Source organism: Hyla sarda, chromosome 11 (assembly GCF_029499605.1).
Source record: "Hyla sarda isolate aHylSar1 chromosome 11, aHylSar1.hap1, whole genome shotgun sequence".
Lineage (NCBI taxonomy): Eukaryota > Metazoa > Chordata > Amphibia > Anura > Hylidae > Hyla > Hyla sarda.
The window spans coordinates 18,386,548-18,404,529 of record NC_079199.1 but is presented as its reverse complement, the minus strand read 5'-3'; the positions used below and the strand labels follow the sequence as shown (position 1 = coordinate 18,404,529).

The following is a 17,982-nucleotide window of genomic DNA, read 5'->3' as shown; positions in this document are numbered from 1 at the left end:
AACTGCCGAGCCGAGAAGTTCGTGACGAATCGAATTTACTGTAAGTTCGCTCATCTCTAATGTGTACGTCTTGATAAAGAGCTCAGTCCGAGCTAGAAACGTGTTGAAAGTGCTTTTAAATAACAATATTTATGTCTACTCTGATGGAATTAAGAAAACTTTTTATTGGGAGAAGCTCCTGTCTTTTGGAGATAATTCTTTTTTACCACGTGACTGTACTACTGCCTGCCGACCTCCTTGGAGTTTCGGGTGCTCCAGGGCTGCTGACCCACCACTGATATGCTGTTGTAGATGTTATGCTCTGAGCATAGCCAACTCTGGTGAGGACATATGTATTGAAAACTCTGCCTGCAATTCCTATGGTAATGCACTAGGATCGCGCTCCTCTTTTCTTTTATGTCTCTTCGGTGCACTGAAAATATGGTCGGATTGGACTGGAAATCCAGCTACAATTTATACAATTAAATAATTGTACTTTATGGTGAAATGGCGTGTGTGGTGGTTAGAGATGAGCGAACTTACAGCAAATTCGATTTGTCACGAACTTCTCGGCTCGGCAGTTGATGACTTTTCCTGCATAAATTAGTTCAGCTTTCAGGTGCTCCCATGGGCTGGAAAAGGTGGATACAGTCCTAGGAGACTCTTTCCTAGGACTGTATCCACCTTTTCCAGCCCACGGAGCACCGCAAAGCTGAACTAATTTATGCAGGAAAAGTAAGTAACCGCCAAGCTGAGAAGTTCGTGACGAATCGAATTTACTGTAAGTTCGCTCATCTCTAGTGGTGGTCTTCCTGTTAATGTGGGTCAGGATTTGACTTCCCGGCCTACTAAATTCTATGCATTATGTTTGCCATCTCTTATATCAATGTTTTCCAATCAGGGTTGCCTCCAAGCTGTTGCAAAACTACAACTCCCAGCATGCCCGGACAGCCAAAGGCTGTCCGGGCATGCTGGGAGTTGTAGTTTTGCAACAGCTGGAGGCACCCTGGTTGAGAAACACTGTCCTATATTGTGCGATACTATGCTACCTACTCCTAAATGCCATCTCTATTCATTGTTAAAGGGGTAAACCCCAGGAAAACATATATATATATATATATATATATATAATTTTTTTTTTTTTAAATCAACTGGTGCCACAAAGTTAAACAGATTTGTAAATTACTTCTATTAAAAAAAAAATCTTAATCCTTCCAGTACGTAGCTGCTATATGCTCCACAGGAAGTTTTTTTTCCTTTTTGAAATCTCTTTGTCTGACATCTCTGTCCATGTCAGGAACTGTCCAGAGAAGGAGAGGTTTTCTATGGGGATTTGCTTGTACTCTGGACAGTTCCTAAAATAGACAGAGGTGTCAGCAGAGAGCACTGTGGTCAGATAGAAAGAAAATTCAAAAAGAAAAGAACTTCCTCTGGAGCATACAGCAGCTGATAGGTACTGGAAGGATTAAGATTTTTACATAGAAGTAATTTACAAATCTGTTTAACTTTCTGACACCAGTTGAATAAAAATAAATAAATAAATAAAATAAAAAAATGTTTTCCAGTGGAATACCCCTTTAATTGTACAGAATATGAAGCCGTCAGGGCTAATTCACACTACATACTTTGCAAACAGAATTCTGCTTTGAAATTCTGTTGCAGCAGCCTCCTATTGTTTCAATGGGATTCTGTTGCACTATTTACAATAAGGAATCTAGAAATTACAGACATGTTCATTCTTCCGGCAGAATCCGCTCTGAAATGTATCGCAGTCTATGGAGACAACGCACTGACGAGCGGTCCTAGTGCCAGTTTGTTTTGTCGGCGCCTGCGGCAGATGGAATCTCCGCCCGGACTATCTATGGGCGGAGATTCCCGTAGTGTGAATGGGCCCTTAGTAATTTACATAAAGGAAAATAAAACAAATCCATACAGACGATTGAAAACAAATACACCACAACAATGTACAGCTCCATGGGGTTGTGCGGTTTTTATTTATTTTTTTGTTTTTGTGTTTTTTTGTTTGTTTTTTTTTTTCAATTGAGAAATACGTCATCTGTTTACAAAATAGCTTTTGAAAAATACAAGGAGAACGGGTACTATAAAACAAAGCAAACTCCAGTCATAAGACGTTACATACATCATGCGGAAGCAACAGTCTGATCTTCAGGATGTGGAAACTAGAATTAAAAGTTACAACACAGAAGGTGGGCAAAAAAAAGGCCAACGTTGTCCGAAGGTGGGGGAGGGGGGGGGATACAGAAATAAAAATATATAACATCTTAGGTTTCTATAAAGCTGCTGTGGGGAACCTTATCCTGGTGTGTAAACAAATGACTATTATACCCTTGTGTCTGGCATAACTACATGGAATACACATTTGCCTGTTCTGTCATGTGTGCCTTAAAACTACAGAGTGAACATCTAAATGTACTACGAGCGGGAGGAAGGAGGGAAAGGTCATAGTTATTGCACAGGCTAAAAAAAGAAGAAAAAAAATAACATACACCTATGCCAGCCTTGGTAAAAAGATAATAAGTTTTCTAGGATTAGAAAAAGGTTTATGCTTTTCTTTTTCTTTTCAGAAACAGCACCATTCTTAGAGATGAGCTGCAATACCCCACACAGCCATGAGAGGTGCTATTCTGTTTGAGCGAAAGAAAAAAAAATAAACAAAGAAAAACAAACAAAAACTCGACTTTTCTAATCCTAGACAATGCCTTTAAAGTAAAAACATTGCAGAGTACAGAGAAGGTCAACATCCGATCTAAAAATCGCATGGGAGTCTGCATGCCACCAGCCGAGCTGGCAAATCACACACGGTCTACCTTAAAAAGAAACCAAAAGCTTTATTTTGGGTTCAGACTTCTAATATTCCCCTATACTCCTGCCCTGTGGTTGTCATGCTACACAATCAGAGCCTCCAGCGCTGCGGAGAGCTCACAAAGGTGGGTGCGCAATGACAGATTGTGGTGGTCCCCAGTGGCAAGGACCCCCGCGATCATACGTCTTATCCCCTTATCCTTTGGATAGGGGATAAGATTTATTAGGGCCGGAGTACCCCTTTAACCAACCCATTGCTACAGACTGGTGTTTCCCAACCTGTGGCTCTTCAGCTGTTGTAAAACTACAACTCCAAGGATACCATACTGGTAATTGTAGTTGTTTAACAGCTGGAGAGGCACAGATTTGGAGACCGTGCTATAGACACCCCTTGTTTCATATACTTCCTGTACCTTACATAGCTTAGAGGACAAATCACAGCTTAAATTCTCAATGAATTACAGCAGAAAGAAAGGTAAAAAAAAAAAAAAGTTACGTTGATTTGTACTTTATAGCTTCCACCTTCGCTCAACAACTACTGCACTTTGCAGCATGACTAAAAAAACAAAAAAAAACATAACCTGATGTTACCAAAGGAATCCCGCTTCTCATTGGCCGTATGTGTTGAGTGACAAGGCACACACTTCTACTGCTCTAGATGGGATCCCGTGCCTCCCCAGGAGTTTGTGCGAGGTGGGAACAAAGATAATAAATGTTATGACCGGTATTAACAAAATGACAAAGAAGGGAACAAAAAAAAAAACCCTTCCAATCGGCCCCTCTTGTAGCTTCAGAACTCACACAAATGATATCCTAATGATAGTAAGACAAAAACATCAAAGTTTCACTTCCTTTTTTTTTCTTTTTTGTTTTAAAGGAAGGGGTAAATCCATCAAAAAGACATGTCCAGTGTTGGGATCCAACATGCAAAAAAATTCTAGCACATGAATGAAACCGAAAGGACAATTAAAAAAAACCCATCTAAAAGTTCCTCACTACGATTAAAAGGAACAAAACATAAAAGTGCGTCTGCTGAGATTTTAGGCCAGTTGTATTGTCAATTTTGCGAGCGATACATGAACTATCATTGAGTACAGATACAGTTATCAGTCATATCTGAGTGTTTTTTTTTTTTTTCTCCTAGGATTTCAGTCCTTTAGGGTAAATCATTATAGAACAGATGGCAACCACTTACTGGTGCTATATAGTCATCGTACTAACCTGGAGTCCAGATAGGGTGCTTACAGGCCAATACAATTATCTAAACTCGTTTTTTTTTTTTTTTTCTCCATTTTTTTTTGTGACACCACACTTCACGTCCTCTTCTCCAGCACTTCCAGGAGACCACTGTTCATCTGGCAGAGAGACTGTTTATGGACCCTGAGGTACTAAGACTGGGGGTGGGTGGGGGATTTTTACCGATTCAGTCTTAGTTTTATAGAATTCTTGATAACTGGGATAGGGTTAGCCGGTAGCGCGGGGATATCAGACAGATCTGTACTGGACGATCGCTAGGAATAGAAGACAGGATCAAAAGGTGTGAGGAAAATAAAAATGACTGCACTAAATCACATAAGCATGAAGGTCCTTCAACTTACATCTAAGACCATGTTTAATGCCCATTAAGGTTAGTGTGACAGTGACTGGCTGCGACACTGGTTGCACAGTTAAACATTGCTACATCGTGCTGCAGGGAACAGACTGCATTGCATCCTGTATGAATTTCTTGTGACCGTAGGACTGTGATCTCTTCACATATATTAGCTGCGATGCAGTATGATCCCTGCAGTATGACATACAGATCCATAGTAAACAATAATATAGAATATCACTTAAGAGTTATGACATACAGAAAAGAAGCACCCAACACCTATGAACAGACAAAATGCAAAAAAATGTTAAACAAAACAAAATAAAATGTACACATTTTTTACAGTGATCATCGCCCCCATGTCACAGCCAAATTTGCTGTGTAGTCGCCTTAGACTAATTGCCTCTGCTTAGCGTGCATGTCAAAAAAGCTATCAATGTACATGCTAAGCAAGGTAATAGGGTTCTTCTTAACTAATGGAAGCCAAGAGTTTCCCTTTCGCCTATCTGCCACTATACATCAATATAGTGCAATACAAAAAAGCACAAAATGTATTCAGTATCCAATGGTATACAGTAAAAAAAAAAATTATAAATATAAAACCAAGCAGAAAAAAAAAAATACTGCGTGGATTTTTTTTTTGAGCGATTAAAGAACAGTTTAGTGACTTGTAAATACTTGACTTATCTAGTAGTAAGCCAAGTTACAGTCCAGAGCAGCATTCACTATTCTGCTGGTTGTTGCTGAAACCAGTCAACAAGCTTGTCACCCGTTTAGAGCTTGTTTTTCTAATTTCAGGTTACTGTACAATTTGGGTGTAAAGGTGAAACACTGCAGTATAGGGTAAGTTCTGAAGATGTTGGGCCAACAAAGAATGCTGGGAAAACTCTGCTCTAAAGCCGGCAAAAATATAAATGCAGTTCTGGACTATAATCCAGGGTGTAACAAGATAAATATTTAAATGTATTTACACATCTTTTTCTATATCTCTCCTAGTTGAATTCCAAGTTTAAACACATTATCACCATCAGATAAACATGTTCTGACAGCCAAAGGCCACAGGTTGGGGAACCCGGTTCTATGGTGTAAATTAACAGACAACAGATGGTACCTGAGTAGATGGCAGAGCTCCAGGAACAGGGGAGGAGGATTTCACATCACCATCTTGATCCTGCAAATAAAAATAAATAACTTTAGTAACCTGAATTACACAGCTAAAGCTACATTCACATTGTGTCACTGTGGGGTATACAGTATAAAGCTCTGGTGTGAACTGAAATGTAAAAACAAACAAACTTTACTTAGAAAACAGAAAGCCCATGTATAAAGAGTGCCTAAAAGGAGTCATCTGGTGTAGAATTTTTTTTTTTTTTTTTATATCTTCCTCGGGCTGCCGGCCTATAAAACAAAAATCCGGACTTGCCTGCCGCTGCTTCCTTGGTGCCTCCAGTATAGCTGTCTCTGTCCTCTGGTGCAGTCTTCTTCCTGGTTGCCGATGTTTGGAAATTCACACTGTTGCTCAGCTAATCGCCGGCCGCAGCCATGTTCCACCTCGGCCAGTGAAAGACTAAGCTGCAATTTGAGATATTGAGTCCCAGCATAAGGTAGGAGACCAGCTCCAGGGCTCAATACAACACACTGCCGCGCAGCCTACCACTGGCCCATGAGGAACATTGCTGTGGCTGGCGATAACCGGGAAGAAGACCACAGCGGATGACTGACCGCAATACTGGGGCATCAAGGGAGCAGCTGCAGGTAAATCCAGGTTTTTGTTTTATATGCAGCAGCTTGGGGATTATTTAAAAACCCCAGAGTACTCCCTCAAATTGTAATTTCATAGATTTAAAAGGAATACTACTTCTAACTACACTAAAATTTCATGGCAAAAAGAATTGTTTGAAGTGTATTTCCATCTTTCATAGAGTCACTTATGCAAATCTCTTACTAGAGATGAGCGAACTTACAGTAAATTCGATTAGTCGCGAACTTCTCGGCTCGGCAGTTGATGACTTATCCTGCATAACTTAGTTCAGCTTTCAGGTGCTCCCGTGGGCTGGAAAAGGTGGATACAGTCCTAGGAGAATCTTTCCTAGGACTGTATCCACCTTTTCCAGCCCACCGGAGCACCGGAAAGCTGAACTAATTTATGCAGGAAAAGTCATCAACTGCCGAGCCGAGAAGTTCGTGACAAATCGAATTTACTGTAAGTTCGCTCATCTCTCTCTCTCTTACATTTGTCAGCACTCTAGATTTCCTTCCTCTGTACATTTTCAATTTCTTAAGTTAAACATATTGTATGTTTTTATTTTATTAATTTGTCAAAGTCAGAGTAAACCTATATTCATTTCTGGTTTCAGAGGTCACAACTAGAGATGAGCGAACTTACAGTAAATTCAATTCGTCACGAACTTCTCAGCTCGGCAGTTGATGCCTTATCCTGCATACATTAGTTCAGCTTTCAGGTGCTCCGGTGGGCTGGAAAAGGTGGATACAGTCCTAGGAGACTCTTTCCTACGACTGTATCCACCTTTTCCAGCCCATCGGAGCACCTGAAAGCTGAACTAATTTATGCAGGATAAGTCGAGCCGAGAAGTTCGTGACGAATCGAATTTACTGTAAGTTCGCTCATCTCTAGTCACAACAAGGCAATGTAAAGCAATATTTATATAAAAAAATATAGTATTAAAATATGGTCTTGTGGTAATTGTACCGACCCACATAATAAAGGCAGGTAAATATAATTTTTAATAGAGTAATTACAGTAAGAGTTTTAATTAGTAGGGGTCCCAATGTGCAGACCCCTCTCCGATTGCTAAAATAAAGGGACAGAAATGCTCATCTAAGAAACATCTTTATTTGAAGAGTTAAACAGCGTTCAGATCCAGAGAAAGTCGATGAGGCCTTCTAAGAATAATGTTTTGTATCCTTTAAAAGTGTACATCTCAGTAACTGCTCAGACCCCAACCAATCGCTAGAACAAGTGGGGCGAGAAGGCCGCATGCTTTTCTTCCTGCTCTGTGTATGTAACAGAGACACACAGACATCATGCGACCGTATTAGTCATGTGACAAAGAGACAGGAAAGGTCTCCCGGCTTTTTCCTCACAATCAAAAGATTGCCATGTCTTAATGACATTTTAGTTTCTTTAGGTCCTTTTAAATGTCACCCAAAAATTTTCATAGTTGCATAGTTTATAAGGTTGACAAATTCTAGTTTTACCTTTACATCTTCCATTTCAACTTTTTGGGAGTCCTTCGCCTCAGTCGCAGCACAGGCATCAAGTTCATCCTAATAAAAATAAGAAAAAACCTTATAATACTATTACGGTCACATGTCATGTTCAACCTTTACTACTGGCCACAGGTTACCACAGGTTATTTATTTATTTTTTTAAACCACATGCTCAATAAATCTGCAGTAAACGTCAATGGGTTTGGAAATCAGATGCAAATCCTTATCACATTTTTTCCCAACCAGGGTGCCTCCAGCTGTTGCAAAACTACAACTCCCAGCATTCCCGGACAGCCTTCGGCTGTCCGGGCATGCTGGAAGTTGTAGTTTTGCAACAGCTGGAGGAACCCTGGTTGGGAAACACTGCCTTATTAATTCAATCCCTTCCCCTCAACACACAAGATCCTGAAAAGTTTATGATGAATACCCATCACCAGCTGAAATAAATAATATGGCTATTTTATCTTCAAACATAAAATAGCCAATGCTGAACCTGCACGGTTACATTAAGGAACTGCTTAAAGGGGTTATCCAGGCAAAAACTTTTTTTTATATATATCAACTGGCTCCGGAAAGTTAAACAGATTTGTAAATTACCTCTATTAAAAAATCTTAATCCTTCCAATAGTTATTAGCTTCTGAAGTTTTCTGTCTAACTGCTCAATGATGATGTCACGTCCCGGGAGCTGTGCATGATGGGAGAATATCCCCATAGGAGCTGGACAGCTCCCGGGACGTGAGTCATCAGAGAGCAGTTAGACAGAAAACATCAACTGAACTTCAGAAGCTAATAACTATTGGAAGGATTAAGATTTTTTAATAGAAGTAATTTACAAATCTGTTTAACTTTCCGGAGCCAGTTGATATATATATATATATATATATATATATATATATATATATATATATATATATAAAAAGAGTTTTGGCCTGGAATACCCCTTTAAGTAACAGTTCCATCACATAGATCTGTAGATTTATTGGAATTGATATCATAGAGAATAAAAAAACTTCCAAAAATACCTCTTCGAGTTTTGTTTTCTTGGGACTCTCATCTAATGGGGACGAGGAATGCCGCTTTACACCAGAAGCAGACGAAACAGGACTGGGCAACTTTGCTGTTGTGTTTGTTGAAGGCTTTGAGACTTGGTTCACCAAACGGGTAGGGGTCACAACTCTGGACACCACAGGCTTTGGTGTTGAAGAATTGGCTGGCTGCATGGCAGTATCAGCAGGAATGCTTTCATTTAGGTTGCCTGCAAGAAACAGGTCTATGAATTAAAACGCTGCATGTGCCCAAGGCTATAAATAGTATGAAGACCTTTAAACCTACCCCATGAAGTATCGCAGGGATTGCTCGGTGATGCAGTAACATCAGCTGCGGTGGTGCCTGAAGTATTTATCGGTCCCACTGGACTTTGCCTGCTATGAAAAACAAAGAACAGTACAAGTTTTATCAGATGATTGTCTAAGATGTTGATCATGTAGGACAGGTTAAAATAAATGAATATGTTGATTTTACCCCTGAGACAATCCTGAGGCATTCAATGGACTGCTCTTTGTGGCATTGGTGGGAGAAGGCACAGACATACTGTTGTCACTGTCCATGGATAAGTCCAAGCTGTTGTCATTCAGAGAGACTAGCTTAACGCCTTCCATTGAATGCTGCAAAAATAAAGGCAAAGTAAACAGTTGATAGACCTATGGTTAAGGTTTTCTTTATTTAATAAAGAATGTATTATAGTAAATCTGCCTCAACGTGTATAAATAAAGGTAGGTAAAAGAAAAACTACTTTGCAGTGTACATATAGGCCCTCATGTATCAATTCCTAATTTATTTTTTTCCCCTTTTCATACAGAATTTTTGATGGCACTCCTGAGACCCGCTACAATCACTAGTTATAAACCAGGGAAAAATATGTCAATCAAATCCCATCATTTTGCTATACAGTGATCCCTCAACTTACAATGGCCTCAAAATATAATAGTTTCAACATACAATGGTCTTTTCTGGAAGACTGTAACTTGAAACCAGACTCAACATACAATGTACAGACCAGATCCGTGAAACGTGTCAATGGCCGGAAGATCTGACCAATCAGAATGGGCATTTACTGGTAAAACTCCTGTATTACTGAAGCGTATGCACTGACTGGTGTCTGGTAGCGCCCCCTACAGTAGAGCGAGGTATTACATGTTCTGTACTCTTTACCTGTACCAGGGTTAGCTGCTCCTTTGGACACCAGGTGGGGCGGCTCCATGTTACTTTTTTAGGACACTGTGTACTGTACAGGACCCTGAAGAAGCTCCTGTCCTCTACATAGACAGTGATTACAGCTCCCAGCAGATCTTTATTACTTTTATATGTAAGGACTTGTTTTATCTATATTCGTTATCTACTTTTTTTTTAATCCTCAATTTTTTCTATTTTTGGATGGCATTTTGGGGGCTTCAGAGCCAATTACCAGGTTTCCATAAAGTTATGGTCTCAACATACAATGGTTTCAACATATAATGGTCATCCTGTAACCAATTAATATTGTAACTTGAGGGGAGGCGAGGCTTGGTGGTTGAGATAAGTAGTCGCACGCTGTAGGAGCTCCCGCTCAGAACCTGCATTTTTATCATTCTGAGCTGAATACTGGAGTCCCTGACACCCATAACTCATTTTAGGATCGGTAATACAGCCCCTAAAACTGGTCCTACTAAAAGGGAAGGACCGTACAGCGGTCAAAAAGCTGCAAGAATATGCCCGCCCTGATAAACAAGATGGCGCCGCACAGGCGGCAGCCCACTCCTCTACCTCAAGTGGCGGATCGTGAGGCCTCCCTTCCGGAAGGGTCCGCAGGACTCGTCTGACCTCACGCTAAAGGAGGTGAGCGGTGTTGCATGCCTGTAAAACGTCCTTGACTGGGAAGATGGAGGTCAAAATAGATGTCAGCCTCCTTAGGCAGGACCTCCTGAACCTCTGGGACAGGGTTGCAGAGACTGAATACCCCATTTCCACCATAGAAGACACAGTGGCCCCCCTCCCAGCCTACAATGCAAGAGCAACTGGAACTTGCCGTCAGAAAAATGACGATCCAGAAAACAGACTGCGTAGGAACAACATAAGGGTCATAGGCCTACCTAAGCGGGCAGAAGGACAGAATCCTGGGGCTTTTGTGGAGGGGTGGATCAAAGACTTTTTCCCCGAAGTGTCCTTCTCCACAGCTTTCGCCGTAGACTGAGTGCCCACTAGGCCACCAATCACTGGGGCGCCGCCACGTCCACTCCTAGCTCGACTCTTAAACTGCAATGACCGGGACCTGATTCTCCGTTCAGCGCGGAGGCTGCCGGAGATCACCTTTAACAGCAACAGAGTCTCGATCTTCCCGGATTTCTCCTCCGACCTACAGCGTCCTAGAGCCACCTTCACCTCTTTTAAAGCTCGGCTGCAGGAGAAAGGAGTTCCCTACTCTATGGCATATCCGGCCCGCTTGTGGGTTGTGGACAGAGACAAAGCCCTCTTCTTTACTATGCCGCAAGAGGCCGATGAATGGCTCGGATACTCACGTTAGTGCCTGTCCGGTTCATATGTTATTTATATGTCCCTTGCTCTGTGGTGCAGTACGATGTTAGAGATGCTACAACAATAGAGACTCCGCTAATGTCTATTGTTCTACATGGCATACCTGCTTAAAAGTTTAACTGTTTAGGAAATTCTCTACCTTATTTTTTTATTTTGTTTTGACCGATTTAGTTCTATTTCCGTGTAAGATTTCTAGTCTGTTTACCGTTGCTCCCTATTGCAACTCAAATGTGGTTGCGCTATGATTGAGCTGGTATTTACTGACACTGTATGTAACTGCAAGGTTGACGGTTACCTTTTCAAATTAAAGAAATTAAAAAATAAATAAATATTGTAACTTGAGGGACCACTGTAGTACTATATGCAGTGAAATGGTTGGATCTGGAGCTCGCCTGGGGAATTGAGCGTAATGTTGTGCACTTCCCCGGCTTATTTTATTTATTTATATAGCGCCTACAGATTCCGCAGCTTATAACTAGTGATCACAGCGGTGATCAGGATTTTTTTTTAAATGGCAGTAAACCTTTACCAACTAAAAACCCAGGACAAACAATTCAAAGCGTAAAAATACAAAAACTAAAGATAACATGACAAAGTTAGATGTGTAACTTACCTTTTTCTTTTTCGGCAATACATGTGTTGGGAGCAGCTGATGCAGTCGCTTCCTTTTCACGTGCATTGCTGCAATTTTCATGTCCATTTCAAACATTTTGCTGTTTATTGCCTGCCTGTAGACTATACACAAGAACCCAAAAGTTAATATAAAAAGGCCTATAGACATTAACTCTCTCTATGCCTAAGAGAACGAGCAGTTACCAGTGTCTGTGAAGGCCTGGATGTCATATGTGAGGTCCACACTGAGGTTTTCTGCGTTTTCCATCTTTTTGAACACTAATCCGATAACCCACATGGTCTGGAATTCTTCCCTATAATAGAACAGAAGTAAATAATTATTAACGTTTAATAGGTCTGGTAAGGGCAGGAACTGTAATAACTACACACAGACATTGGGGCTGTGCAATAGGTCTGAATACATGAAACTTACTTTTCTGGGTTTTCACCAGGAGCCGGGAATGACTGAGGGTTCACATGAGCTAGTGTGATAAATTCATTCTTCTCTAGACTTCCAACAAGGATACGGATTTTAGACTCTACTAAACCCACCCTGTAAGGATAAAAAAAATGAAATAATGAACATGAAAAGCAAGGAATCATTTTGCTTGATGTTCCCTTTAATGCCCTGAAAGAAGACAGAATTTGAGAATACTATTGGACAAAATGATACTTAATACACGTAGTTAGTGATCAGTATTTAAGAATATAGGGCAGAGTTTTCCAACCTGTGTGCCACCAGTTGTTGCAAAACTACACTTCCCAGCATGCCCGGACAGCCTTAGGCTGTCCGGGCATGCTGGGAGTTGTAGTTTTGAAACATCTGCAGGCACACTAGTTAGAAAACACTGTTATAGGGGATTTATGACAGCAGGAAGAGAGTGAGCTCCCTCTACCAATCTAGAAACAGTGCCACTCTTACCTATAGGCTCTATCTGGAATTGCAGCCCATAAGTTTGTCCGGGTCATTCATTCCCTAACAAGCTTGGTGCCTCCCAAACATTACACTTAATTGGCTGTAGAACTTAAAGGAACTGTATCACCTAGATTATTTCTTTTTCTACTGATACTGAAAATGTTCTTTTCATCTCATTGTAATTTTTTTCCATTTCATTTTTCTATACATCATCATGGGGGGCAGCCATCTTGCCTTACTGCAGGCCGCAGGCAACAATAAACTGAAGCAAGGTGTCCGATTGTGCTCTGTAAACTTTTTATAGATCATTCTATAGGGAATGGAAGGCTGATCTGTAAGTATTGGGGAGATTCATCAAAACTTATGCATAGGAAAAGTTGGCCAGTTGCCCGTAGCAACCAATTGGATGGATTTTTCATTTTTAACAATGCTTCCGAAAAAAATAAAAAGCCATCTGATTGGTTGCTTCCTCGGCACAGGTTTTGATAAATCTTTCCCATTGTATGTACCTCTGTACAGAACACGTTTAAGCCCAGGGGAAAGAATGCAAACTGCAAGATTTTAGGATTATTTTAAAATATAGATTGTATAATAAGAACAGTACAACATAAAAAAAATATATAAAATCCAAAATATGGTTAACCTAAAAATTTTATTTAAACAATCTACGACAATTTACTAAAGACAAATTCGCTTTAAAGGACTTTTTGTGTTTTCCATGTACAGGGCTCAGTAGTAGTATGTTCACACATATTGGACCTGAAACAGATTTTGTCGAAGATCTAACAATCTGCATCCCATACATAAGAATAGGGTTTAGCGGACGTCCACTTAGGTAAATCAGATGCAGCACTGTTTTCAATTGGATTCTGCTGCACCACTTACACTACAGAACTTCCGCAGTGGGAACTTTGGTACAAAGACTATACAGTAGTCCCTCAAGTTACAATATTAATTGGTTCCGGGACGACCATTGTATGCTGAAACCATTGTATGTTGAGACTATAACTCAATGGAAACCTGGTAATTGGTTCTGAAGGCACCAAAATGTCATCCAAAAATAGGTAAAAGTGAGGATTAAAGATAAACAAGTAGATAACTAATATAGATAAAGCAAATCCTTACATATAAAAGTAAGAGCTGCTAGAAGCTGTAAATCACTGTCCGTGTTTTCCCAACCAGGGTGCCTCCAGCTGTTGCAAAACTACAACTCTCAGCATGCCCGGACAGCCTTTGGCTGTCCGGGCATGCTGAGAGTTGTAGTTTTGCAACAGCTGGAGGCACCTTGTTTGGGAAATGCTGGTCTATGTAGAGGACAGGAGCTTCTTCAGGGTTCTGTACAGAATACACAATGTCCTAAAAAAGTAACATGGAGTCGCCCTCATCTGGTGTCCAAAGGAGCAGCTAACCCTGGTACAGGTAAAGTGTACAGAACATGTAATACCTCCCTGTACTGTAGGAGGCGCTACCAGACACCAGTCAGTGCATACACTTCAGTATTTTGACACAAGTAAAATGCCCATTCTGATTGGTCAGTTCTTCCAGCCATTGACACGTGTTGCAGATCTGGACTGTCTGTAGCATTGTATGTTGAGTCTGGTTTCAAGTTACAATGGTCCAGAAAAGACCATTGTATGTTGAAACTATATGTTGAGGCCATTGTAAGTTGAGGGATCACTGTACTGAACGAATGAACAAGTCTATTCTTTCGACAGAATCCGCTTGCATTTTAAAAGCCAGCGGCTTTTTCTGCTGGCACACGCTGTCGATGGAATCCCTGCCTGGAGAATCTGTAGTGTGAATAAAGTATATTACAACTCTAAGAAACCTTCTGACATATGGGCACAGATTCAAGACATCTTATCCCTTATCCTTTGGTCAGGGGATAAGATGTACTGGGGCGGAGTACCCATTTAGGAGTGGTGCCATGTACTCCACCAGCTTGTAACACACAACTGCAATTTTAAATAAACTTTTGAAAAAAAAAATGTTTAAAACGACAATGATGCTTTAAGAACGTGAAAGCTTGCAGATCGCGTTCTCTTCGGTTGACTTATTTATAAGGTATAACAAGGTAAACGTGACTATACATACCAGGCATAACTATCGGATAGCATTGGATGAGGATCGGACTTACCATTCAAGACGCTGTTTTTCAGTTGGAGCACTCGCGAGGAGAATTATATAATGCCTTGGAAGATAAAGACAATGCTAATTTATTGCAAGGTGTATAAACATAGCTCATCTGCCTAGTATCATTCATCGAGGTAATAATCTCCCTCCCAAAGAAAGGGAGAGGGAAAAAAAAGTGTTCAGACAAAAACACAGACTCACTGCTATGGGCAACTCCTCTGCACTAGTATACACGCACCTACCCCAAATCAAGTATTTCCTACTCACTTGTAAACCCCTTCATCACTCGCTAAAGAGAATCAGATATTGTACACGAAGCCTGTGATATCTGGGCACTTAACAACAAGCTAGAGATTCAGGACTCCGTTTCATGAGCACCAGACACTTCCTTACCTGGACAGACGTCTTTCTGCTGTGACTGATTTTGCCATTTGCAAGTTGCTGACAACATACCGTGACAATTCTGCAAAACTTTTGTTTTTTACCACTTAAAACAGATCAATCAGTAAAAAGGGTACTCCGGTGGAAATTTTTTTTATTTATTTATTTATTTTTTTAAATGAACTGGTGCCAGGAAGTTAAAACAGATTTGTAAATTACTTCTTTTAAAAATGTTTTATCCTTCCAGTACTTATTAGCAAATGTATGCTACAGGAGATTCTTTGCTTTTTGAATTTTTTTTTTTTTTGTCTTGTCCACACTGCTCTCTGCTGACACTTCTGTCGGTGTCAGGAACTGTCCAGAGTAGCATAGGTTTGGTAAGAGGATTTTCTCCTGCTCTAGACAGTTCCTGATAAGGGCGTCAGGTGTCAGCAGAGAGCACTGTGGACAAGACAAAAAAATTCAAAAAGAAAAGAATTTCCTCTGTAGCATACAGCTGCTAATAAGTTCTGGAAGGATAAAGATTTAATAGAAGTAAGCTACAAATCTGTAACTTTCTGGCACCAGTTGATAAAAAAAAAAAAAAATGTTTTCCACCAGAGTACCCCTTTTAGAAGAGCAAACAGCAGTTTTCTCCTCATCACTTACAAAATGTGACCTAATAGTCATAGCACACGCCAAGACTACAACTAACACAAACTGTTCTATTTGAACTTTTTAAACGTAAAAAGCCTAGATCGCTCATTTTATTCATGATAAGCAAAAGATCACAAAAGCACAATAGGCATGAGGCTTATGGGTGCACCGATTACATCATGAATAGAAATAAAATCTATCAGATCTTTACATTAGAGAATATACCATGATGCCCAATAGTAAAAGCTAGGCCCCTGACCACATGCATGAATGGTACCTTCATATTCCCATCTTGTAGGTAGTCACCAGCTGTCGTGTGTGTGTGTGTGTGTGTGTGTGTGTGCGTGCGTGCGCGCGCGCGCGCCACATGGTACAGTAAAGGAGGGTGGGATGGGAAAGGGGAATGAATATGGTAATTTATAACAATATTTTGTGGGTTTAATTTTTTCTTATTTATGTGTATGAACAATGAAAAATAATAAAGATTTAATAAAGAAGAAAAAAGAAAAAAAAAAAAAGAAAAAACACATGGAACAGTAAATTCAAAGCTCCAGCCATGCTGCCCATACGCAGCTTATGAAGGAAAGTATTTATTTTGATGTTAAACACCCAGGTGGGATGAAGTGTGGGGTTTACAGGCTTCATTGCATATTCTGTTGATTGGTCACAAGAGTCTGAGACCACCTAATGGATGAACCGACACAGATTTGTTGCAAAAACTAATGCAACTAAGAAGACCCCCTTTCAGATGCGTGTAAATTATTTTCGCTCACAGAAATTTTTGCAACAAATCCTCTTACAAATTATGGTTCAGGCTAGGTTCACATGTGCATTTGTGTTCTCTTCATTTCCATTCTTCTGACATGTTCAGACATCAGAAAACAGATGTCTGAACATGGGTTATACTATGAGTTTGTGTCCGTCCGTCATCCATTTTCGTGAATGAATTTCATTTCTCCCCATTCAAAAAAAAATAAAAAATAAAAAAAACACAAATGGATAAAATGGAAGTGAAACATATGTTCTAAATTTTACATTAAAGGGGTATTCCAGGAAAAATCTTTTTTATTTTATTTATTTTTTTATACATCAACTGGCTCCAGAAAGTTAAACAGATTTGTAAATTACTTTTATTTAAAAAAAATCTTAATCCTTTCAGTACTTATGAGCTTCTGAAGTTAAGGTTGTTCTTTTCGGTCTAAGTGCTCTCTGATGACACGTGTCTCGGGAAACGCCCTAAACTGCTTCTAAACTGGGCGGTTCCCTAGACACGCGTCATCAGAGAGCACTTAGACAAAAGAACAACCTTAACTTCAGAAGCTCATAAGTACTGAAAGGATTAATATTTTTTTTAATAGAAGTAATTTACAAATCTGTTCAACTTTCTGGAGCCAGTTGATATATAAAAAAAAAAAAGTTTTTGCCTGGAATACCCCTTTAAAGTCTATGGTGACTGACGCACATGGAAGTGTGGGGTCTCCAAACGTTGGCTCTCTAGAAGTTGCAAAACTACAAACTCCCAGCATGCCTGACAATCACCAATAATGTACAACAGTGTTTCCCAACCAGGGTGCCTCCAGCTATAGCAAAACTACAACTCCCAGCATGCCTGACCGTCACCAATAATCTACAACAGTGTTTCCAAACCAGGGTGCCTCCAGCTGTAGCAAAACTACAACTCCCAACATGCCCGGACAGCCTTCGGCTGTCCGGGCATGCTGGGTGTTGTAGTTTTGCAACAGCTGTAGGCACTCTGGTTGGGAAACACTGATCTACAAAGTGAATCCCTTTTGAATGGATGACAAACGCAGATGTGAATCTAGACGTAGTATTGTAGTTAATCCCAAGTCATGTGAATGGAGCCCAGCTTATTGCTGTTTCTCGATAAATGATTCTGATACTTTAATCTAGTTAGTAGTATATCTTTACTTCCCATTTGCATGTTACCGACACAGGAGAAAAGGTATAATACGACTGTTTATAAAAAAAATAAATAAAAATGGCCCTAAACTGTTGATCAGGAAATCTTACAGAAGATCTCCCTTAGTCAGCTTTTGGCATGGATACCGTCACTAAACACACTTTGGCCTAAACAATGCATGCAGGTTT

The 17,982-nt window shown here is 40.2% G+C and overlaps 1 protein-coding gene across 2 annotated transcripts in view; it reads right to left on the bottom strand.

The window, feature by feature from the left end:
• Positions 1 to 1,944: 1,944 nt before the first annotated feature.
• PAPOLA (poly(A) polymerase alpha) overlaps positions 1,945 to 17,982 on the bottom strand; it is a 44,499-nt gene continuing 28,461 nt past the window's right edge. Inside the window, exons 13-23 of one of the 2 annotated variants that reach the window (XR_008848683.1) lie at positions 14,861 to 14,914; positions 12,241 to 12,360; positions 12,012 to 12,121; positions 11,809 to 11,930; positions 9,147 to 9,289; positions 8,958 to 9,049; positions 8,648 to 8,880; positions 7,613 to 7,681; positions 5,505 to 5,564; positions 4,024 to 4,313; positions 1,945 to 2,159 (exon numbers count right to left, since the gene is read on the bottom strand). Coding sequence is in view for 1 of the 2 variants with exons in the window: in XM_056545289.1 (XP_056401264.1) it covers positions 4,218 to 4,313; positions 5,505 to 5,564; positions 7,613 to 7,681; positions 8,648 to 8,880; positions 8,958 to 9,049; positions 9,147 to 9,289; positions 11,809 to 11,930; positions 12,012 to 12,121; positions 12,241 to 12,360; positions 14,861 to 14,914 (1,099 nt within the window). In the remaining variant the exon portion in view is untranslated. Of the gene's footprint in view, positions 4,314 to 5,504; positions 5,565 to 7,612; positions 7,682 to 8,647; positions 8,881 to 8,957; positions 9,050 to 9,146; positions 9,290 to 11,808; positions 11,931 to 12,011; positions 12,122 to 12,240; positions 12,361 to 14,860; positions 14,915 to 17,982 lie in introns of both variants that reach the window. The other variant, XM_056545289.1, reaches the window with a different exon arrangement.